We start from the raw sequence: 24,430 nt of genomic DNA, 5'->3' as shown, positions 1-24,430 counted from the left end.
GGTTTTAAGCATTTCACACACCACTTTTTGCCATAGCCTCTCATTGGATTACGTTGTAGCCGACATGCACGGAATGGCCAACCGGCATTTATGTTACAATTGTTTCCACTCGCGTTAGCAATGCACTTCATATTGCCTCCCAGTATCACCTTCCGTCTGCTTAACATTGTCCAACATCCTCAAAGAATCACACCTACACTATGGCTGTTTAAAACATCAAGGTTTATTTGTTTCTGTCATTTATCAAAAGCATCAGTATTTCAGGGACTCACCAGCATGACATACTTCCTGGTTTTGGTGAAACCGTTGGACTGTTCAATGTTTGTATTTATGGAGGGGTTTCGCGGGGGCTACGGCACAATCTATTTTAGCGGGGGTGTTTCATTGTGGTAGGGTGAACATGTATTTTATTATATTGCACTGGGTGGTTTTTGGTGGTGGAAATTTCCTTTGGACGTGTATGCATATTATGTATGTTCTTCTCAGTTGTTATTTTGAGTTTAGAAATGTATTATTTAACGTAATAATAATTTTGATAATTGGTTTAATCTGTGGGAGGGACTACAGCTATATAAACCCTGTAGTAGGCCCCAGTCAGGGTTCTTTTTGGGTTCTGCATGGTAGAGAAAGCGTCGAAGTTATGCCTGTGTAGAAGTGTGCAGGGTCTTTATGCTATTGTATTGATTTAGCCTGGCAACTTTGAAGCCATTTTATTTTTGGTATTTTCTAGTTATTGCTTTGCTTAGTTTTTGTTTGTATTTTGAGCACTGAAAGATTTTGCATGCTTTTGAACACAGAAAAAAAATATTTTTGGGAAAAGAAGCTTCCATCTCCCTCTGTCTCCTCCACCGCCAACCATTCCTGCGACAGGGAATATATATATATATATACATGTCACATATTTTTATGGTCAGAATTTCTTTGTGCAAAGACTGATGATATGCTTGTTTTGAGTTATTTGAGAACAGAGGTCTGCCAGTGTGATGATACAACTTGTCAGCATGATTGCAAATATAAAATGGAGTTAGAAGCTTTATGTAATGTCATTTGGTGGAGGATGATGACTGGGATGTTCATTATCACTGACCCACTCCCAGCATCATAGCTTTTATGAAATTAAGTCGAGATTATTAACATACTAGCAACAAATGGCTTATTTTGAACTAAATCCATGATTAATTTCAAGCACATTATCTTTGCTGTCAGAGCTGTAATACTTTAAAACCTTAATGATTATTATTCTTCCTTTGATGTTTAAGCATATGATAATTATGTATATAATGTATTGTTTGTATAATTGTATGGAAATAGGTATGTGTCCTTTCCGGGCTACTGTAGAAACAACACTTTTGGGTCCCTGGAAGAAAAACAAGTCATTGTTCATTTCAGTATGTAATTCTCTGTATTTTACATTTCCACAGATTGAAATTTTTTTACTCAAAAACTTTAAAATTTTCTAGCAGTCCTTTCAGGTGGGTTTTCCTAAACAAAAATGGCAATTTAAAGTTAGCATGAATGTAGCCATTTTAAAATTCTACTACTGTGTCTTTGGAGCACAAATAAGTCTACCCCCCCACCCACCAGCTCGCGGCTCTAGTGGGAGTGTGGCCCCGCCTACAACGTGACGCAGCTCGAGCTGAAGGAGGAACGCTGCTTTAATTGCAGAGAGGAGGAAAAAAAGCCAGAGATGACTTCTCTGAGGCAGGAGCTCCATTATAGACTCTACTGTGGAAATAACCACAGAGGCCGATCCGGCAACAGGACGCTGTTCCACGTCAAACTGACTGACTCGGCCATCAGGACGCTCGAGGCGCACCAGAACCTCAAGGTACCTCTTTCCTTGTGCGTGCGAGTTTAGTGAATCCTGTCTAGTCAATGTTGTTCAAAACACCGTTTAACTGCTGGTTTGGGTTTACTTTCTACCAACAGCGTTAGAGTCCACTGTGATACGCGAAATAAATAAAATGAATGCATTCAGATTTATTTATCAAAGCGGTCCAAAATGGTTCATTTCTAGCGTCCATACAAACGCACCAGCCTAAACACCGTGATTGATGGGAAAGTGATGCCTGGCTGCAGTTTGCTAGGAATCCTGTACTAATCTAACGCAAAGTGGCCATGTGCCATGTTTGTAATTGACGATTTCCCCAGTTTTTGTCATAAGCAGCTCCACTAGAGGCTTTTCACGGGGTGCAGACTTAACTGTGTAACTTAGTAACACACTTATTAACTTAGTTAATGGCACATAACTACATTAAAATGGATTAGTCAAGTCTTTGTTATAAGTTTTCTAATATATTTATTTGTCTTTACTTTAGGAGTCTTCACTAGGCAAGGCTTCAATTTGTTTTAAGGGAAACCAGGGGGTAAGTCTTAACAATCCTTTTATAACAGTAAGAAAAACATGCATGTAAAGTGTCTTTCTCTGCAGTTTAATATTACACCTCACATCCCTTCATACTCCATAGTCCAGCAGCTCGGAATATGCACGTTACTGGGTCGGGTTGGTGACTGTGGAGAGATCTGTGAGTGGAGCTGAGAGGACAGGAGGGAGGAGTGCAGCACAAACCTCTAAAGAGAAATGAGGAGCATTTGGATTAATAGAGCTCCACAACTAACCATAACGTGTTGAATTTTTATGACATATTTAACTCTATATGTGGGTGTGTGGTCACTCAATAAAATGCACCCAAATGCGACACCTCATTTATTTATTTTTTGTGCTGCTGGAAAATGCAGCTTAACTGTGATGTTCGGTGTGTTTTGAGTTAAGTCAGAAGCAGCTGTGTCCTCAGGGAACACTTAAGTTGTCAGTCTAATTGTATGTCTGTGTTTAAAAAGACTTTCGACCCCCTTCCTGCCACAAGTAGATCAGCAGCTTTTTAAAATTTGTTTTTCAGTGGATTTGTGTATCACCAGTTTACTCGAGATCTGAATTGCACTTTTTTTCATAGTTGGAGGTGCGACTTGTACTCCGGAGCGACTTAAATAAATACATTATTATTTTCACACTGACAACCACAAGAGGGCGCTCTAAGCGTGTGTACCTGAGGAAGGAGTTCCTTTAGCGACACAGAAGAAGAAGCGGTGCTTCGTCTATGGAGTTAGACTTGATTGTTTGGTAAACTTGCTCGGATGTTCTTTATGCTATAGTCATCTGAATAACTGTTAATATGTTACGTTAACAAAACAGACACGTACTTAGTTCGTTGTGGGTCATGTAGCTGAATTGGTTACGTTAGCATACCGTAACCCTATTGCTAATCCATGCTAATTGCCTTTCAAGATGAAATGTATGTTCTTGGTCTCGGATTTTATCAAATAAATTTTCCCCCAAAACGTGAGTTATAGTTCAGTGCGACTTATGTATCTATTTTTCTTCTTTATTATGCATTTTTTGGCTAGTGCGACTTAAACTCCGGAACGACATATAGTCCAGAAAATACGGTAAGTAGACTGGAAGTAGACTTTTTTTCTCATGGGAGTGAGTGTAGTAAAATTCAGGTTTAGCTTACTGTTAATTATCACTTGTAGTTCTTCAGCAGAAAATGTCATAGCCAGAAAGGAGTTGTTTTTTTAAATGCCTCTTCTTGTTTTCACCACATAACTAATCAAAACAAGAGCTTTAATTAAAGCATCTAATAGCATTTAAAAATTTACACAAGTCACCATGTAAAACAGAAAAAGAATTTGACCTCCATTTAGGTTTTAACAAGAAATTATTATTTAAATTATTAAAATCCAACAGCATAAGCTTTCAGTGCTTAGCCATTGTTACTCAGCCCTGATCAAGCTTATAGTGTTAAGTGGGCCTTTGACATGGTAAATGTGGAAAATATTAATTAATTTCATTTTGAAAGAGGCACATTGGTATTTTTCCATAAGATGGACAGACATTAATGAAGAAAAAAAAACTTCAAAAAGAACAGCCTTTTCCTGCAGTGAACATGTAGCATTGGAATGGCTAATTAAATGACAACAGTTAGGCACTTAACTGCACATAAACGGTGTGATTCAGCATCACCTCTTGTGAGGCTGCAGGACGGAAGGTGTCATTGATTCACAAGGTAATTCCATTTTAGGCTGTACGCTATGTATTTTGTAGCATAATTATACAACTGTAATCAGTAATCATACATTTAAATTTATTGGATCCTCGAATCACAGTCCATCTCTGGACCCCTGCTTTTATTGTAATGGCTGGTGCATTGATAAGAAATTAAGCAGTGTGTGTATGAGTGTTGTAGGAGTGAATGTTATCATCCAAATTAATGTTTATAGGTAATTATGAAAGCTGCAATGGTCTGATTGCAGTGTGAGGTATCATGACTTAAGTTTCCCAAGAGATTTTCCCCTTCTGGATGCCTCCGATATTGATGACTGCATGTTTTTTAAATGTGTGACTAGGGTTTGTGCTGACACATTTCTGATGCAATGATAGTGAGATTGCTGACCTGAACTCTGTCTGGTCTGCAAATTCCCATGTTCCCATTTCAGGTTAGAGTCCTACTTTTTGGAAGTGTGGTGAAAGCATACATTCTGTGGCAAAATGCTGTGACCCCTCACTGCATATACTGTATGTGTGCTTTTATGTACCTGTTTTGATTGGTAAGATTTGGGTGTGGATATTTGTGTGTTTGTGTCCTGTGTGGCCTGGAGCCAAGATTTATTCATGTCCCACCTTCCGTTTTCCTACTCAGCCCCCACTGTTACTGTGCAGCATTCGTTAGCTTGGCAAGACCACAGCAGATCCCATCATACCCCTCCGTGTGGTATCTGCTTGCTCACTTTGCCTCCGCATCACCATTACTGCCACTTCTTTGAATATTTGTGGTTGTAGCAAAGTCATATCAGGAAAAAAACAAATGATCAAAAAAGTGGTACTGAAACAGGTTTCACTGTTTTTAGTTATTTTTGTGCAAATGGACATGTAGCAGAAGGAGGGGTATGTTTGTTTTCTCTAAGCTCATGTTAATAATAGTGCTTTAGTTATCTGAGCCCACAAAGAGGAGATTTTTTTTATGGATTATGTTGGTGGTGTCGGCTACCACTACTCTAAAATGCCAAGCATGGAAATATAGTTAATCTAAATTATATATTTATTTAGCAAAACTGTATGAGACAAAGATGAGAAATCAGGTAAAATATATTTTGTATTTAAATTGCAGTTGAATTTAAAAAGTAAGTTAGAAAACATAAACTGATAAAGCACACTGAACTTATATATGATATCAGGAGTCATAGAATCAGGGTTGAAGGAATCAAAAAGGAACCAGTTAGGTTATTTTTACAAAGGGGCACAGTTTAGTTCAGTCAGGCAAGTTTATTTACATAGCATTATTCAGACACAAATCAAGTCAAATCAAGTCACAGTCCTTTATAAGGCATAACATTATGAACAGAGATACATTAAATCAAAGCAAATAGAATAGCAAGAAAGAAAGACATTACAAGTACTGCAAGCTGCACTGTACAACAGTAAACTCAGATATGACTTGCCTATCTTTGCACTTATGCTGTCCAAAGGGTGATATCTGGATCTCCTGAGTATTTGGATGTCATAACAACATGATAATGGTGACACTAAAAGCAAAACAAAACTAAAATGCCAAACAAATTCTGTATGATAAAAAATTGTGTTAATTAAAATAGTTAAGCACAGTTAGTCCTTTGCTCACTATGAAAAATGTCCTATGATCAAAATCATGACAAAAAAAATCAACTCTGGGAATGACTGCTTTAATGTAAACAGTGTTTATAACTCTTAATATAAAATATTTAAAGCCGGTCCTCAGATACCTGTCAGAGGTGGATTTTTTTTTAAAGACAAGCTCAGGGAAAGCAAATCTCCTCCATACCTTTTTGACTAAGCTTGACCCTCAAGGTGCACTTTGTTTGCTGGTAGTTGTGCATTTAGGGGCAAGTTGGGTGCGCATCAAATAGAACTGAGTCAGAGTTATTTCCAGCCTAAGCTTCACTGTGATTTTTTTTCCTGATTACACACTGCTTTGACAGCGACAGGTTTCTTCTTCCTCCTCCTCCTCTTCCTCCCTGTCATCCTATCAAGCAGAAAAGGGGCAGTGGTATCAGGAGTGCAATGACATCCCACTTTGAAGCCGAGATGGCCAGAACAAAAGTAGGCCTGTTTCAGAAAGTCATGACAGGCTGCAGAGGATGTCGAAACAATAGCTTGAATGAGATTTACAGCCAGAGCCCATATTCTGCCCAAAACAAGTAGGGAATATAAGCTACAGCCACTGACAGCAGAGGCACTCTAGTCTGCTAAAAACAGCCACTCTTGGCCTAATCGCATGAAAAGATTTATCAATAGAAAACACTAGAGGTTGACAATTCAGACTGTATAACTTCGCCACAAAGTAATTTTGTGTGTGTGTGTGTGTGCGCGCAAGAGAGATAATGTTATGACATGTCCTGAGGACCACACTTTTGCATTTTCAGTTCAAAATTAACAACTGGTTGATGTCCCCAGAGAATGATTCAAATTACAAATATTTATCTTTTAACAATCAGGATGCAAATAGCCTATCATACTTGCTTGGACACACTGAGTGAAAGACAGTTTCACACTGGCAGAATCTCCTATGCCCATCGGGCATCACCTGCCTGCACTTTGGTCTCTTTAGAATGTCTGTGTAGATTCTCAATCATCCAGGTCATTGTATCCAAGGTAGTTTTCTATGTCAGTTGGACTGGGTTTCTTCTCTTGAAGATGTTTTGCCTTCTATCCAGAAGGCTTCTTCAGTTCTGAAATCGCTGGGGAGAGAGCTTGAAAATATAGAGCCCCTGTGGACCATCTGCATGCTAATGATCTGGGTGGTCACCTGAGAGTCGTTAGCAGGGTCGTTGGTCGGGTCGTTCACCTAGTTTCTGTTGAGGTGTCTCCCCTTTGTCTGCTGGATCACATGGTGGTGAGTCACTGGGTCTCCTGGAATGATGTGAATGTTTGTTTTGCTGTTGGAAGGAGTGGAGGACTGCATTGTATGTGGGTGATAGGAAGTGCCTCAGGCCACCACCTCTGTTTAAGGATGGTTTTTCCAATTTGACATGGATAGCTTCCTTGACACCCCTTTCAAACCAGCGGTCTTCTCTGGCCAGTATCCGTACTTGGCTGTCCTCAAAGGAGTGCCCACTCTCCTTTAAGTGTAAGTGGACTGCTGAATCCTGACCTGAAGAGGTGGCGCGTCTGTGTTGTGCCATTCTTCTGTGGAGAGGTTGTTTGGTTTCCCCAATGTACAGTTCCTTGCATTTCTCCTGGCACTGTATAGCATAAACAACATTACATTGTTTGGGTCTTGGTGTCTTGTCCTTTGGGTGTACTAACGTCTGTCTGAGAGTGTTGCTGGGTTTGAACTGAACCGGTATGTCGTGTTTCTGGAGGATCCTCCTAAACTTCTCAGAGACTCCGGACAGGTAGGGGATCGAAACGCTGCGGTGTTTGTTTCTCTCCTCCTCTCCTTTGCTGGGGTCTTGCTTTCTTGAGGTTTTGGTGAAGGCCCAGTCTGGGTAGCCGCATGTTTTGAGAGCTGTCTTAATGTGGTCCTGTTCCTTCTTTCTGCCTTGGGATGTGGTGGGTATTTCTCTGGCCCGGTGTTGGAGAGTTCTGATCACTCCCAACTTGTGTTCCAGTGGGTGGTGAGAGTCAAACTGAAGGTACTGGTCGGTATGTGTAGGTTTTCTGTAGACTTCGATGGTGAGATTTCTGTCCTCAGTGATCTTGACTGCGCAGTCCAGAAAGGCCAGACTGTTTCCTTTTGTATCTTCCCGGGTGAATTTTACATGCTGGTCTGTTTTGTTGAGGTGATCGGAGAACGCTTCCAATTCTTGTGTTTGAATTTTGACCCAGGTGTCATCCACATACCTGAACCAGTGGCTTGGCGCAGTTCCTGTGAAGGATGTCAGGGCCTGGGATTCCACCTTCTCCATGTATAGATTGGCAACTATGGGGGATACTGGTGAGCCCATGGCACAGCCATGTTTCTGCCTGTAGAAGCCAATCTATCTTAGAACCTAGCTTTAGGGACAGGCATTGGTGTAAAGAGTTAGCACATCTTCATGGGTGACTGCTGTTCAAACAATGTCACTCCAAATTGGGCGATGCCAGGAAGTGAGAATATTTTTTGGAAAGTGTAATTTGTTTTAAAATTGTAAAATATGCGTTTCAATTTACTATAGTTACACTTATATAGTCAATATTAGTTTTTTACTTTCTGTATTGTATGTGCAATAACAATTATTTGGCATTAATATGAAGCATTATTTTAGGTGAAATATGGTGATACCAGCAATTATATATTCTCCAGTTAAAGACTGTTTTGTTTGGTTGCAAATGATAATACATCAATGCAATAGAAAAAAAAACAGTTTTAATATTAACAGTACCGTATTTTCACGACCATAAGGCGCACTTTATTAAAAGGCGTAGTCTCAGTTATGGGTGCTATTTCTGTATTTAAAACATACATAAGACGCACCGTATTATTAGGCGCATGCTGAAACATACAGTAAAAAATGACAACGGAAGTAAAACAGTGAGTTTCGACACATTTATTGAACAAAATATTTATTCTTCTGCCACAAAACCATCAAAGTTTTCATCTTCTGTATCTAAATGAAACAGCTGCACTATTTCAATGTCCAACATCCCAAATTCCTCTTCTTAATCACCTGAATCGGACTCACCGACCAGTTCTGGTTCAGCGTTGATTTTGTGAAAGCTCTTACAATACATGAAGACGGTATCATAGCCCATGCGTCTACAATCCACCCGCATATGGTGGCATAACTTGCCCGCCGCTGCCTCATAGTCTTTGTGAAGGAGTGTTCGCCTTCCGTTATCCAGCGCTCTGTCCGTTTCCGTGGCAGCCGAGAACCACGGTGAACGACGACTTCTCGTGCCCCGTTGTACGTATCGCCACTGTGCTGGTCCCTTTTTCTCCACTGTGTGGGTCAAAGGGATGCCAATAGTCAGAGGGATCTCATCCATGTTGGTGATGTGGCTGGGCGCGGTTATCTTGTCGCGGCAGTAGGTGCGGAAGATGGCCGCCCTCTCCTGGTAATCCACGGGCAGCCGCTGCGCAACAGTTGTCCTTGCGCGTATGGAGAGATGCCACCTCCTCATAAAGCAAAAACACTAAGATTGCTCGATTGCCATTTTCAGCCGCATATTTGATGGGCTGCAGTTTAAAGTAAGCCTCATTCATACGCGTCTCGCTTGACCGGCGCCATTTTAGGGGATCCTTACGCGTAGGTGTGCCGCTAATCGATTGGCGGAGCGTTTACCGTAGTGCACCCACCAAAGGTGCACAGCAGATTTTGGAACTCAGTCCACACACAAGGCGCTCCATATTATAAGGCGCACCGTCGATTTTCGAGAAAATCTCAGTGTTTTAGGTGCGCCTTATAGTCGTGAAAATACGGTAATATTATTTGTAGTCTGTGTAAATTCTCAGTCATCCAGGTCATTGTATCCAAGGTAGTTTTCTCTGTCAACTGGACTGGGTTTCTTCTCTTGAAGACGTTTCGCCTTCTATCCAGAAGGCTTCTTCAGTTCTGAAATCGCTGGGGAGAGAGCTTGAAAATATATAGCCCCTGTGGACCATTTGCATGCTAATGATCTGGGTGGTCACCTGAGAGTCGTTAGCAGGGTCGTTGGTCGGGTCGTTCACCTAGTTTCTGTTGAGATGTCTCCCCTTTGTCTGCTGGGTCACATGGTGATGAGTCACTGGGTCTCTTGGAATGGTGTGAATGTTTGTTTATTATTGTTTACTATTATTTGTAGTAAATTTTAGATGGAATAATGGTTAATATAGTGTAGCTCTGGGATAACTGTAACAAATGTGGTTCATGTAAACTGAATGCTAGATTGCTTCATTATCACTAACAATTCAGGGAACTTTTTGTTTTTTTTACCAGGAATTCATTGACATGTGTAAAGCAAATTCCTGGAAATGTGAATTCAGAAAAGACTTACCGGTACTTAAAATTCCACGGAAATTCGCCCTCAGGAAATATGCAGGAAGATTCCTGGACCCCGTTGTTTGTCCACTTCTCTTGTGCTTCATTTCTTAGGTGAAGCTTGTAGGAATTAAATAAAATGTTTGCAGTTGTCCACTGGCTTTAAGATGGAACATGAACAGAAGTGCAGAATGCTGTGAATCAACAGTAGAAACGGCACTCTCAAGGATGGGGTGGGGCATTAATTCAAGCTGACACTCCAGATCCTTGTCATCATTGCTGTCTGATTAAGAAAAATATTAATAATTTCAGTGATTATTTTTCCATTTCTGTTGCGCTTTGTATTGTTTTTAAGAAACAATTCAAAACGTGACCTGTTGTGTTACCTCTTTCAATTTTTGGGGCATAATTTGACAATTGTGTCATAATCCTACTGTAATTCCTAGTGTAATGTTTCCACCAAGACACACGTCTGTGCTTGTGACAGGACTGACATCCCCCTTAGCTTATGGTGGTTTGGTGACACCAGCATTTGAAATAATTTACCACAAAAACATTCACACACTCATGGAAGGAATGACTGGATGTAATGGAAACATTAACAATGGAGTCTCTGGGAGACACAGAAAACATATGGACATCCAGTCATGTCCCAACACAGATACTTTGAAGAGACATTGTTTAAGTTTGAGGAAAAATGTAGACAGCTGGATGGGTTGGCACAAAACAGGAAAGGAAGATGGGAAATGTAAAGGTTGAAGGTGAAATTACTAGGGAGACCATAACAGGTCAAATCGGTGTGAAATGCTGAAGTCTTCAAATTTCCCCTGGAAACAGTTAAATAGCTGACAGACACACTGTCAAACAAATCAAAGAAGGTCATTAGAAGGAAAGGAAGGTACCCCATCTGCTCTCTCACTTACATCTGCAACTGTTCAGTCCAGCTGTGAAAGCAAAGGTCCATTTGAGAGGTCCGCAGTTTGAGAATTTAGAATCATTTTCAGTTCTGCTCTTGTCCCATTGTGGACATACTGACTAAGGATCAAATAATGTAAATATTTTGCTCACTTGGATTGGGAGCACATTTGCTCAATAGTGTATTAATGTTCAGTTTTGGGATATTTGATTGTTTTTACCTTGTAAAAGGTGGTCCTTTTTAGTACATCACTCTCCACCTTTTATTTGTGGTTTTTTTTTCAGGTTTTTCTCATTAGATAATTACCATATATGTCAGTAATGAGTGATTAGTTGTCAAAGGCATGCATCATCTTGTGAAATGTTGCAAACATGCTCTCATGGTGAAAGTTATTCCCCTCGGAGTGTAATATATAGGACAAAACAATTTTTAAATCCATCAAAGCTAAATACATACTAAATACATAGGTGTTAAACACACTGCATTAATGCTAGTCTGAATCTTTGGATGCTATCTGAGCTTCCTTTGATGTCAGTGCAGACATGTTCAGCAGGCTAATTAGATGACAGTGCCAATATCAATATCAACAGTGCCAATATCTGAGTTGTGTTTGGTACACATTGATGCAATGCATCTGTGACTGCTATAAAATTGCACGATCAATCAGTTTTGAGTATTTAGACATAAGCCCATCTGCTTGGTGAATGAGGCCTAAACACTGCACTCAGAGTTCTCAAAGGGGAGTGTCCGGAGGAAGGGTACACTCGATCGCTATTAAAGAGGATGTATTATGCAAAACTCACTCTTTCAATGCTTTAGTACAGGGGTCGGCAACCCGCGGCTCTGGAGCCGCGTGTGGCTCTTTAGCGCCGCCCTAGTGGCTCCCTGGAGCTTTTTCAAAAATGTAAAAAGATGTGTGAATATATGTTTTGTTTTGATATAATTTCTGTAGGAGGAAAAACACAACAAACATTCTACAAGTTTTCCAATGCTGCAAAAATGTGTATAATAAGTATTTAATTTCAAGATCTCATTATAATGGAAGTTAAAGCACCATCGTGCAGCAGAGTGGTCACGTGGTGCGTCATTCTCTCCAGGATGCTGCAGGGAAAATAAACATTTAATCATGATTGCTCATTATGTATTTGTAGCCTACTGATTTTTTTTTAATGGGCTAATATAGACACTTACAGCATGTGTTGACTTCATAATAAAGTTTTTATAAGGCTTTAATTTATTGCGGCTCCAGACAGATTTGGTTTTTGTTTTTTTTGGTCCAATGTGGCTCTTTCAACATTTTGGGTTGCCGACCCCTGCTTTAGTACATTTATTTGCCTACCCATAACTGTTGTATGTAAGTATGTTTATGGAGTAGCCGAAGTAAGAAAATACATCTCAAACTAACCTGACTGTTAGGTAACAATCCAGGCAATTTGAATAATCTTTGTGCTGGGTATATCCTCCCATACACACAGCCACCTATGGAAGGATCTGCCATTTTCTTGTTCTTGCTTGACCTCTCATCATTATCAGCCATATCTCATGGCCAGGAAGGTCACTATAGAAGTTTATATCTACACCTGTATGTAGGGTCATTGAAGACTTTTCTCCATATCCATCACTAAAAACTGCTCCACACTGCTCCAGAGCCCCCTCTGCCGTATTCTTAGACATTTCAATGATTTTGATTCAATCAATGTCAACCAACATGGTAAAATTCATATAGGGCCATTTCATTCTTTAAAAATAAAACCTTATGTTTTATCAATATCAGCAGACATTTTTGATCCAGAGCAGCCCGTGGACAACTGAAACAAAAATCACGTAAAATGGAAAGGGTTGTAATCAACTCCAATGGGTGCAATAAAGAAGAAACTTCAGTACATGTGTTGGATGAGCTTTTCTGTTTTTTGTGTTTCAAATGACTTTGAGCACGTTTCTGTCCTAAGCTGAGAGTTATTATCTACATAAAATTTGATTTTCTTGATATGCCAAACAAGTGTTCCACCACCAAGGGTGCTCCTCTGGAGTTACAGTTTGTTGCTGGTCATATAATGGATTTTTAAGATATGGCTGATCTTCATCTGTCATTACACTCTACCTGTGTTTGCATCTGAATTCAGTTGCCCTGGAGGTTGTAGCCTTGGTTCTGCTGTGCTCCACAGAGTCTGCTAGGAAATCTAATGGATTCCTCAGTGGCGTACACTCTTAAAAACACTGTTTACCCATGGGGATTTATTTAAAGTAACAGCAGATTGATATGGACCTTGATATTTACACACAGGTTTGTGCTAAGATGCTGTCATGGTGAATGGCAGTCTATCACTGCATTCATGATGTTTATGATGTGAATGATAAAGTCATGACTTGATATATAAATATAAACAATCTATCTGCACATACAAGACTTTAAACTAATGTTCAAAATGGTTATTGTAGCAATGTAGTAATTATAATGCATCATGTGATACTTTCTCTATATTTTGTGTTAACTCTTGGGTTGTTGACGTTATGCCAGCTTTTACCATACAATTTCAAACATTAGTGGTCTTTTTAGGTTGTTTTTTTGTTTGTCCTCATGTTAAGTGGTTAGAAATGTGTTGGAAATCCCTGTGTTCTTGGCTACAGTAATTCTGTATCTGAGATTAGGGTTGTATAAAAAAGATTTGGATTAGAAGAAATGTGAAATTGACTAGCCTCAGAGATGGTGTAATGATTTTTTTTGGTCTTTTCCACAAGAGAAAACACAGACAAAATGAATTACTGGATGATTACATGTTTTAGACAGCACTGTCCTTCTCTAATTCTTTGCAGTACATTAAGATTCCAGCTCCCACGCCAGACTCACCTTCTGCCCTTCGTGTATTCACTTTCTACTTATCCAGTGACAGCAAAGACCAACCTCAGGCCAGCTTTGATTGCATCCATCAGTATGTTTCAAGGTAAAAAGATAGACCTTTTCTCAAAAAATTATGACTAAAAACAAACTTTTCCTGTCCTGATTTTGAGTGAAACCAGTTTTAAAATAACTATTTTCTAAATCAGTGAATAATAACTGTATCAACTGTAACCCCAAATGTAACCCCAGATGTCGATGCCCAAATTTCCTAAAATGTGAAAAGTAGCCATTCTGTCTCTGTGGTATGGAGCAGTTATATCTCTGTGTATATTTGCAGATGAACCCTGTCATTAATGGAAATTTAATTTTCTTGTTTATGTAGCAGGCGTTCTTAGAAACTGAAGGTTATGCTGTCTTTTTGCATCCTGCTGCTAGATGGAAACTGATGCATAAATTGTCTTCAGTCAAGCACTGGAGCTGAGAGAAACATTGAGAGGGAGATCCATCCAACACAGCTACATTTGTAGTTTCACAAACTAAAATTGGATCAATCAAAAATGCTTACGGTATTTGGTTTAAAAACTGTTTGATATGGATATAAATCCCTGATTTATTTACAATGTTGGTGTAAGTTGGCCTGATCTGCTGAAATATTTATATTTCTGTCCAGTATGACCATTGTTTTGCAAGTCTCCTTACTGGAACCAAGGAGATCCTGGTAGTTTTAAACAGGCTGTCTCCCGTTTGAACCAGGAGATTTGGTTTTCTGACATATGGAAGGGTGCAGAGTTCTATCTGGCCTGTAACATACTCAGTAACCAAAGCTTCGGACAGTTCCCAGCTCAACGCTGCATTAAATTGATATTCAAATCAAAGCAAATCTATCCATCCATCCATCCATTCTCGACCGCTTATCCGGGGTCGGGTCGCGGGGGCAGCAGCCTAAGGAGAGAAGCCCAGACTTCCCTCTCCCCAGCTACCTCCTCCAGCTCATCCGGAGGGATCCCCAGGCGTTCCCAGGCCAGTCGAGAGACATAGTCTCTCCAACGTGTCCTGGGTCTCCCCGGGGGTCTCCTACCGGAGGGACATGCCCTGAACACCTCACCAGGGAGGCGTCCAGGGGGCATCCTGACTAGATGCCCAAGCCACCCCATCTGGCTCCTCTCAACGCGGAGGAGCAGCGACTCTACTCCGAGCTCCTCCCGGATGGCAGAGCTTCTCACCCTATCTCTAAGGGAGAGCCCAGCCACCCTACGGAGGAAGCTCATTTCAGCCGCTTGTACCCGTGATCTTGTTCTTTCGGTCATTACCCAAAGCTCATGACCATAGGTGAGGGTAGGAACGAAGATCGACCGGTAAATCGAGAGCTTCGCCTTTCGGCTCAGCCCTCTCTTCACCACAACGGACCGGTGCAGAGTCCGCATTACTGCGGACGCCGCACCGATCCGCCTGTCGATCTCCCGCTCCATTCTTCCCTCACTCGTGAACAAGACCCCGAGGTACTTAAACTCCTCCACTTGGGGCAGGATCTCCTCCTTTACCCGGAGAAGGCACTCCACCTTTTTCCGGTCGAGAACCATGGCCTCGGATTTGGAGGTGCTGATTCTCATCCCAGCCGCTTCACATGCGGCGGCGAACCGATCCAGTGATAGTTGGAGGTCACGGGCCGATGACGCCAACAGGACCACATCATCCGCAAAAAGCAGAGACCCGATCCTGAGGTCACCAAACCGGATCCCCTCAACACCATGACTGCACCTAGAAATTCTGTCCATAAAAATTATGAACAGAATCGGTGACAAAGGGCAGCCCTGGCGGAGGCCAACCCTCACCGGAAACGAGTTCGACTTACTGCCAGCAATTCGGACCAAACTCTGGCACCGATCGTACAGGGAGCGGACAGCCCGTATCAGCGGGCCCGACACCCCATACTCTCGGAGGACCCCCCACAGGACCCCCCGAGGGACACGGTCGAATGCCTTCTCCAAGTCCACAAAACACATGTGGACTGGTTGGGCAAACTCCCATGCACCCTCGAAGACCCTGCTGAGGGTGTAGAGCTGGTCCACTGTTCCACGCCCAGGACGAAAACCACATTGCTCCTCCTGAATCCGAGGTTCGACTATCCGGCGGACCCTCCTCTCCAGTACCCCTGAATAGACCTTACCAGGGAGGCTGAGGAGTGTGATCACCCTATAGTTGGAACACACCCTCCGGTCCCCCTTCTTAAAAAGAGGGACTACCACCCCGGTCTGCCAATCCAGCGGCACTGCCCCCGATGTCCACGCGATGTTGCAGAGTCGAGTCAACCATGACAGCCCTACAACATCCAGAGCCTTAAGGGACTCTGGGCGGATCTCATCCACCCCCGGGGCCTTGCCACCGAGGAGTTTTTTGACTACCTCGGCAACTTCAGCCCCGGAGATACGAGAGCCCATCTCCAGGTCCCCAGGCCCTACTTCCTCACTGGAAGGCGTGTTGGTGGGATTGAGGAGGTCCTCGAAGTATTCCTTCCACCGATCCACAACATCCCGAGTTGAGGTCAGCAGCACACCATCACCACTATACACAGTGTTGACAGTGCACTGCTTCCCCCTCCTCAGACGCCGGATGGTGGTCCAGAACCTTTTCGAGGCCGTCCGAAAGTCGTTCTCCATGGCCTCACCGAACTCTTCCCATGCCCGAGTCTTTGCCTCAGCAACCGCCGTAGCTGCACTCCGCTTGGCACGCCGGTACCCATCTGCTGCCTCAGGAGTCCCACAGGCCAGTAAGGCCCGATACGACTCCTTCTTCAGCTTGACGGCATCCCTCACCGCTGGTGTCCACCAGCGGGTTCGGGCATTGCCGCCACGACAGGCACCAACCACCTTGCGGCCACAGCACCGGTCAGCTGCCTCAACAATGGAGGCACGGAACACGGTCCACTCGGACTCAATGTCCCCCGCCTCCCCCGGGACATGGTCAAAGCTCTCCCGGAGGCGTGAGTTGAAGCTCCTTCTGACAGGGGACTCTGCCAGGCGTTCCCAGCAGACCCTCACAACACGTTTGGGCCTGCCAGGTCTGTCCGGCATCCTTCCCCACCATCGGAGCCAACTCACCACCAGGTGGTGATCAGTTGACAGCTCCGCCCCTCTCTTCACCCGAGTGTCCAGAACATGTGGCCGCAAATCCGATGACACAACCACAAAGTCGATCATCGATCTGCGGCCTAAGGCGTCCTGGTGCCAAGTGCACATGTGGACGCCTTTATGTCTGAACAAGGTGTTCGTTATGGACAATCTGAGACGAGCACAGAAGTCCAATAACAAAACACCACTCGGGTTCAGATCAGGGGGGCCGTTCTTCCCAATCACACCTCTCCAGGTCACACTGTCATTGCCAACGTGAGCATTGAAGTCACCCAGGAGGACGAGGGAGCCCCCAGAAGGGGCACTCTCCAGCACTCCCTCTAAGGACTCCAAAAAGGGTGGATACGCTGAACTGCTGTTTGGACCATAGGCACAAACAACAGTCAGGATCCGTCCCCCCACCCGAAGGCGAAGGGAGGCTACCCTCTCATCCACCGGGGTAAACTCCAATACACAGGCACTGAGCTGGGGAGCAACCAGAATTGCCACCCCTGTTCGTCGCCTCTCACCATCGGCAAATCCAGAGTGGGAGAGTCCAACCCCTCTCAAGAAGACTGGTTCCAGAGCCCTTGCCGTGCGTCGAGGTGAGGCCAACTATATCTAGTCGGAACTTCTCAACCTCGCGCACCAACTCAGGCTCCTTTCCCACCAGAGAGGTGACATTCCATGTCCCTAGAGCCAGTTTGTGCAGCCGGGAATCAGACCGCCAAGGTCCCTGCCTCCGGCTGCTACCCAAAACACAATGCACCCGACCCCCTTGGCCCCTCCTGCAGGTGGTGAGCCCACGGGAAGGGGGTCCCATCAAATCAAATCTAATCAATCTTTATTTATATAGCGTCTTATACAATCAAAATTGTTTCAAGGCGCTTTCCAGAATCCCAGCGCCTGACCCCAGACAAGCAACAGTGGCAAGGAAAAACTCCCCTTTAACAGGAAGAAACCTTGAGCAGGACCAGGCTCATGTAGGGGGACCCTCCTGCTGATGGCCGGCTGGGTAAAGAGAGAGGAGAAGGGGGAGGACAGGTAGAGGATAGAATAGGTAGGAGAGGAGAGTAGTGGAGAGGGGTAGAGGAGTGGAGAGGGGTAGAGGAGAGGAGAAGTAGAGTGAAGGGGAGGTAGAGGAGAGGAGAGAGGAGAAGGGGAAAGAGGAGAGGAAGGGAGAGGAGAGGAGAGGAGAGGAGAGGAGAGGAGAGGAGAGGAGAGGAGAGGAGAGGCACAGAGCACAGAAACACACACAAAAATACGATATACAATCACTTCAGCGGGGCCGGAGGTCATTATGCAGCTCCGAAAGCGGCGATACCTGTAAATAAATAGGGGGTGGGGGGAGCAGAAAAACTACACAAGAATCAGCATAACTAGTCTGCTTGATGAGGAGAGGAGAGGAGAGGAAACCATGACCCAGTGGGGTGACAGAGGCCTGTCAGGTGATCATGTTTCCGGACCCTGGCAGCCTTGGCCTATAACAGCATAACTAAGATGTGACCTAACGATTAGACGACCCCCTAAGTAGGATAATCTGTCTGTCTGTCTATGATAGTAACTGGAACTACAGAATTAGTAACAATAAGCTTTTTCAAAGAAGTAGTTTTTAAGTCTGATCTTAAAAGTGGCGATGGAGTCAGCCTCCCGTACCTGGACAGGGAGCTGGTTCCATACTCCTAGAAACTCTGGGAACCACAAGTAGACCAGCATTCTGAGAGCGGAGCGGTCTATTGGGCTGATAAGGTATCACTAGCTCCGCTAGGTAGGATGGAGCTAGGCCTCTGAGGACCTTGTAGGTCAAAAGAAGGGTTTTAATTGCGACTGCAAGTGAACTAATGAGGCTTCTGGTTTATAACCTCTCTGCTTTTTTTTCAGTGATGGCAGAGAGCAGCTGGAAGGTCAAGGGGTCATCCAGGACAAGTTAACAGTGTGCGCCACTGATGACTCCTACCAGTTGACACGTGAGAGGATGTCTCAGGTGGAAAAGGATAGCTGGAGCCACTCTGCCATTGAGATCAAACCCGGAGGCACTCATCAAAGTAAGAATAGGCTGGGGTCTTTGTGGTGTAGGTGCAGAGGATTTATATTTATATTTATATTTATATTTATATTTATATTTATATTTATATTTACATTTATATTTGAGGTCTTGGACTGACCAAGAATACAATAATTACACATAAAAACAGAACGGGAAAAATAATCAACCAATCAATCAATCAATCAATCTTTATTTATACAGCGTCAAAATTGTTTCTAGGTGCTTTACAGAATCCCAAGGCCTGGACCCCCAACAAGAGTGGCAAGGAAAAACTCCCCTTTAACAGGAAGAAACCTTGAGCAGGACCAGGCTCATATAGGGGGACCCTCCTGCTGATGGCCAGCTGGGTAGAGAGAGAGGAGATGGGGGAGGAGGACAGGTAGAGGAGAGAATAGGTAGAGAACATAGAATTACATTATATCAATTAAAATAAACTGCCGGTAGAGTCGAGTTGAGTGGGTCAGCGGGGTCGGAGGCCAGTAGGTCAGCATACAACTATGGAGGCGGCGATACCTGTAGATGAATACGGGGGGAACAGAAAAACTACACAAGAAATAGCATCACTGATCTACTTCGAGAGGAGAGGAGGAGATGAGAAAAGCATTAAAAAGAGCATTTAAGAAAGCAACGGTAATATTTATTCACTGTTTTACACTGCATGTGAGGTATGCAGCTTGCGCTTTCATGAGTAAAAACTTAATTTTTACTCATTTTGATCAGCGCTATATCTGTATTAGCAATTGACTGAAGCTTCGAATTCCGGGTCATATCATCCAAATGTGCAAAAACATTTGTGTGTGTAATAATATGACAGGATTTTGGTTTTTGCACACTATCTTCTCTAAGGTTTTCTGCCATTGCAGCAGGGACTGGACTAAATGTAACCTGGATTGTTTAGCTGAATAACATATTTAAAATCCCTCAGGAAAATACTTTATAGCTTTTCACTACCCCTTCCTTGGGGAGAAGTACATGAACATGTTGCAAACCAACAGGCATGTCAAAGCCTATAAGGTATGCATCTGACTTTTAATAATTCTGTGTTCTATGATCATTAATGACCAATGAGGGAGTGGAGATAATAGAATAATCACCTGTGCATTTAAAGGGAAAGCCTTCTTTTTCTGTAGTCATGTGGTCCACCCTGACCTTTAAAGCACAGATTAACATGTAATTGGATTAATACGGAGGGAGGGACAGCTTTCTCTGCTCCAGTTCGACTAGCTGTCTGAGCAGCAATGTTAACAGCAATTAATTTCTGTCTGGAGGCAAATCACTGCAGGCTGAGGTGCTTGTGGTATCACAGTTAAGATTAGAAAAGATTCTTGCTTCATTCATTGGTTTACTATATTATCAGAATGGAGTTGAGAATTTTAGGGGGATTCTGATGTCATTATTATCCTTTTAATACAATTTCATGACACATTTTTGTTCTTTATTTATTTGTCCAGTTACAGGTATCAAGTTGCACAAAAGCCTCACCCCAACATACATGTCAGACAACAGCTTCCAGAAACAAATTACCAACAACAGGAGGAATGGCTTCATGGCCACTGTGACCCACAAGCCTTTTAGAGAGCGTATCATCCATTTGCTTGCACTGAAAGCCTACAGGAAGCCGGAACTGCTGCTGTGGATGGAACGAGAAAGAGCCAGTCCAAGGGACAAGGCTGAACTGGGTGGCATCCTGGAGGAGGTACACAGCAATAGTGTTCCAGTCTGTTCAGGCTGTATTGCTTTTAGCAGTCTATGCAAATTAATCAACTCAAGTCTGCATGAAGTTTATCCAATCACCAGAACTTTTCTACTAGTGTGACTAGTTATTGATGTCATGTCAATACAGGCCCATGCTCAAGACACACTTCCTCATTTTTGACTGTGACACTTATGATTATATACGAACTGTTTCTAATATTGTTGTTGATTTAATTATTTGATCGCAACCAAAAATGTCCACTACATAGTCGTGTCCTATAAAACCTCCCTTACCTCCCACCTCAATATTGTTTATTGCAGTGTCAGCGCTAAGCCCTTACGTACCACAGATACCCCGAATACAAATCTCTGTTCTGAGGTCATTTAAGAAGATGATAAAGCCAGCATGTCCAAACCAATAATATAATGTCTTTAGTTGCTTTTTCTATTCAACACAGTGAATCAAGCTAAAACTGCATTTAATCATAGGAGTTCCTTGCATGAAAGATAGAATAGAATGTCATTTCTCTGTGTTTATGATTCCATCCTGCGTGCAGCAGTTTTAGTTGCTTATTTAAAAGCTGTCAGGTTTCCTTCAGGAGCCATTTTAACTTTTTACTTCCTTGGTCTTTATATATGCACTGACTGGTTGATGCCACCATACTCCGGTTGTCTGATGATTGCTGTCATTGTTGTTGTTGTTGCTTTTTGTATTCAGGAACTGGTTGGCCTGAATTGTCCATTTGGGGAGTAATACATTTATCTGAATTTATATAAAAATAAACTTTATAAAAATGATTATCTAGGTCAAATGAATGATGCCATTTCTTTGACAACCAGGGATTAAAGATACAGTTGAGCAAGCTACTGTTTGAATATACATGGACATCTTGTGTTTGTTTGTTTGAAGGTGGCAAAAGTGAATCCCAAAGACAGCAGCTACATGTTAAGAGATCACTTCTACAAGCTTGTGCAGAAGGACTGGCCGAGCTACAGTGAAGAGGAGAAGATGCTGATCGGCCGACTGCTAGCCAGGTGGGTCTCTATCCCTCCTGATGAATCTCCATCATTCCTCTCAGCTCCATACAGACAGCATACTCTCTATTCTACACTTCAGTATTCAGTATTTATTTGCCATCGGTGCTCACCAGCACTTTTGTCTGTACGTCATGCACTGAGAACCAGCCACATTTTTGTGCTCAGCTTCACTGGCTGTCTTTTAAATCCACATTAATCTGCAGTGACTTTGGTTAGAAGTTATTTCTATAATCGTGAATTTGTTCTTTGTATTTAGCAGGAAGCTGCCACCAAATGCTTGCAATCAGCCAAAGAATCTTCAAGCAAACACATCAGTACTGAAGAGCTCAGATTATCTAAGTCATAGCTTAGCTACAACTACTGCAGGGGTAAATTGTTTTTTTTGGTTTTTTAGCTATTACAGCCCTTAGCCCATGGTTGGAGACTGTGTGTGGGGTGTTGCAGGTTGCTGGAGCCTGAGGCAGGCACCGCACCTGTGCTGGGCTCTGTGATTGGCTTACTCATATAAATACACTGCCCTGGGCTGTCTCACTCATCCCTTGAACCTCAGCCCTGTTGCACATTGTTTGTTGTATTTGTGCGTTAAAGCTTTATGACTTGTTTCACGCTGCCTTTTCTATGTTTTGTTGAGGCCTTGGAGCTCTCTATATACTGTATGTCCACATTGATTGGTGAATTGAACACACAAGTATATATGTGTTTGTGAATATAAATGTATGTCTAAAAAGTGTTGGTTCCTGTTTGGAGCGAAAGTGTATCTCTTTTTCATTTCTCCAGAAACGTCCTGTGCCTTTTGACTCTTTGGAAAGGTTAGCTCTGAAACGGCAGAAACTTGCGGACCAGATGATACAGCAGCAGCCAGCAGAAAATGGACTAATGAGTCACAACAGCCACAATGCAATATCCCCTTCTCTTAACTCAAGCCTACCCTCAAAGACTGACTTTCCACAAGCAAATGCACTCACTGGCACCCAAAATGGTTTTCCTGTAATACTGTCCAGCATACCCGAAACCCATACCCGAAAACAAGAAACCAAAGTGCCTCTGCAGAGTGACTGTATGCAGCAGCCACTTATCACCATTCTGCACAAGAAAAAAAAATCCAAAAAGCATAAAGACAAAGAACGAGCTCGGTTAACAGATGGCAAGGGTGACGGATGGTTAGAAACTAGCAAGCTCAAGCAGAAATACACCAAACGGGACAGTAAGTAAAGATTTTTCTCTGACAACTCCTTAACATCAACATAATTGCACACAGTTTGAACTGATTGAGCTGATCATTGTAGGTGAAGTTTTAAATTTGTTTGAATGGTGCAGTTTGGCAGTATTTATCTAAAGTCTGTGTGCACTCCTTGGATCCTGCTCTCTAGAGGCCTCTGTGTTTTTAGATTGACTCAACAACCTCTCAGCACTGCTTTAGGTCTCTAAGCTGACACGTCTATACCCAGAGGCTCTCAGCTAATCTCGTCCTAGGCACAGTGAAAACACTCACAAAACAGAACCAAAATTAATTAATTTCATTCGATGCATCTGTTGTTTTTATTGCAGATCCAAACATTAGAACTACTGCAGAGGAGAAGCCAGATTATGTCCTGTGAGTATGAATATATTTTAATCATACTTTGCAGAAGGCATGAATGTGTGTGTGTGTCTGTGTGTGTGTGTGTGTGTGTGTGTGTGTGTGTGTGTGTGTGTGTGTGTGTGTGTGTGTGTGTGTGTGTGTGTGTGATTGATAGCTTTGGGCGTCGTTAATGCAATATTGCAGTGTCAGGCTCTGGTACTGCAGACTTTACCTGGCTGGGGTTTGAACCAGTAAGACATTTTCACAATCTTAATTCTTCCATGCAGGATGTACAGCCCGGTTATGAGTTTGGGGCAGCGGCAGAGCTATAAGGAGGATTTCTGCGCAGAGTTCGATGAATACAAAGACCTTCACTCCAGGATTGCAACTATAACTCACATGTTTGTTAAGCTGGGATCAAAAATAAAAAGCCTGTCCCCTGGCACACCAGAATACAAGGTACACTGAGCTCTGGGAAATGCCAGTGTATCATTTCTTCCATTGTGAATGATAATCATTCATCATACAGGTTCTTTTGAATTGTTTAGATGATGGAAGACCAAATACTAGAACAGTACAACAAGTATCAAAAGGTGAGTTATTCCTATTCCTACATTTGTGGAAAGAGAGTTGAATAAAAGATTGTTCCTTTTGCATTATTGAACTCTTGCTACCTATGTTATGACCTTTTAGATGTCACAATTATCCAAATAGTACTCATGGCACTAAGAGCGAAAGCTCATCGCCCATGTTTTTCCACTTGCCTTGGAGTAATGGACAATTGGATTCAAGTGAATGTTAAATTTGAAATGCTTTTGAAATATGCAAATTTCAGAACCACCATATTATTCACATTAAAAAAATGTGTTTCAATGCAGAATAAGGGATCATGTTAAAAGCATTAAATATATTTTTGTTCCATCCACAGAAGTTCCCAGGCTATCGGGAAGAAAAGAAACGGTGCGAGTATCTTCATGAGAAACTGTCCTACATCAAACAACTCATTGTAGACTATGACGTGTCACACGCTCCCACATAGCCTTCCTTCATACAGCAGAAACTGATCAGCATAAAGGATTGTGAGAATTGATGTTCAATTCCATACATTTCTCTGATAAATCTAACTCTGTTTATTAAAGCAGCACATTTCTACGGATAGAGAGCTGTAGGTTTTATTAGCCTTAATGGTTCATTGTCAGTCATTTAAGTAAAATGTTAAGACATACATTCATTTTTCCTTTCTTGTGTCAAT

The 24,430-nt window shown here is 42.6% G+C and overlaps 2 protein-coding genes across 12 annotated transcripts; both read left to right on the top strand.

Moving 5' to 3' along the window:
• Nucleotides 1-1,305: 1,305 nt before the first annotated feature.
• LOC115246511 (RNA polymerase II elongation factor ELL-like) lies at nucleotides 1,306-2,699 on the top strand. Of its 5 annotated transcripts, none has more exons than XR_003890582.1 (5): nucleotides 1,315-1,388; nucleotides 1,461-1,472; nucleotides 1,585-1,828; nucleotides 2,319-2,366; nucleotides 2,469-2,699. XR_003890582.1 is itself a non-coding variant. In XM_029846597.1 (4 exons), the coding sequence occupies exons 2-4, from the start codon at nucleotides 1,688-1,690 to the stop codon at nucleotides 2,583-2,585; spliced, it is 306 nt and encodes a 101-aa protein (XP_029702457.1). In that variant the 5' UTR covers nucleotides 1,306-1,388; nucleotides 1,585-1,687; the 3' UTR covers nucleotides 2,586-2,699. The 5 variants fall into 5 exon arrangements, 3 of the variants coding, with proteins under 3 accessions (XP_029702457.1, XP_029702458.1, XP_029702456.1); XR_003890583.1 differs by having other exon boundaries at nucleotides 1,320-1,388; nucleotides 1,464-1,472; XM_029846597.1 differs by lacking the exon at nucleotides 1,461-1,472 and having other exon boundaries at nucleotides 1,306-1,388.
• A 386-nt stretch (nucleotides 2,700-3,085) lies between these two features.
• Nucleotides 3,086-24,400, top strand: LOC101072365 (RNA polymerase II elongation factor ELL2-like). Of its 7 annotated transcripts, none has more exons than XM_029846590.1 (11): nucleotides 3,086-3,121; nucleotides 13,777-13,833; nucleotides 18,719-18,882; nucleotides 20,336-20,580; nucleotides 21,490-21,614; nucleotides 21,877-21,985; nucleotides 22,395-22,821; nucleotides 23,151-23,211; nucleotides 23,466-23,637; nucleotides 23,727-23,771; nucleotides 24,107-24,400. In XM_029846590.1, the coding sequence occupies exons 1-11, from the start codon at nucleotides 3,099-3,101 to the stop codon at nucleotides 24,215-24,217; spliced, it is 1,539 nt and encodes a 512-aa protein (XP_029702450.1). In that variant the 5' UTR covers nucleotides 3,086-3,098; the 3' UTR covers nucleotides 24,218-24,400. The 7 variants fall into 7 exon arrangements, with proteins under 7 accessions (XP_029702450.1, XP_029702452.1, XP_029702451.1 ...); XM_029846592.1 differs by having other exon boundaries at nucleotides 21,874-21,985; nucleotides 23,166-23,211; XM_029846591.1 differs by having other exon boundaries at nucleotides 21,874-21,985; nucleotides 23,154-23,211.
• The last annotated feature ends 30 nt before the right edge of the window (nucleotides 24,401-24,430 follow it).

The sequence above is a fragment of the Takifugu rubripes genome, chromosome 13, assembly GCF_901000725.2.
Source record: "Takifugu rubripes chromosome 13, fTakRub1.2, whole genome shotgun sequence".
Lineage (NCBI taxonomy): Eukaryota > Metazoa > Chordata > Actinopteri > Tetraodontiformes > Tetraodontidae > Takifugu > Takifugu rubripes.
This window is presented reverse-complemented; position numbering and strand designations above follow the sequence as displayed.

Excerpts from the sequence above, each read along its gene's own strand:
- LOC115246511 (XM_029846597.1), top strand. The coding sequence starts at position 1,688 with ATGACTTCTCTGAGGCAGGAGCTCCATTATAGACTCTACTGTGGAAAT. Across the intron at positions 1,829-2,318 it reads AGGCGCACCAGAACCTCAAG|GAGTCTTCACTAGGCAAGGC; the intron begins GTACCTCTTTCC and ends TCTTTACTTTAG. Across the intron at positions 2,367-2,468 it reads GTTTTAAGGGAAACCAGGGG|TCCAGCAGCTCGGAATATGC; the intron begins GTAAGTCTTAAC and ends CATACTCCATAG.
- LOC101072365 (XM_029846589.1), top strand. The coding sequence starts at position 3,099 with ATGGAGTTAGACTTGATTGTTTG. Across the intron at positions 13,834-18,718 it reads ATCCATCAGTATGTTTCAAG|TGATGGCAGAGAGCAGCTGG; the intron begins GTAAAAAGATAG and ends CTTTTTTTTCAG. Across the intron at positions 18,883-20,335 it reads ACCCGGAGGCACTCATCAAA|TTACAGGTATCAAGTTGCAC; the intron begins GTAAGAATAGGC and ends TTATTTGTCCAG.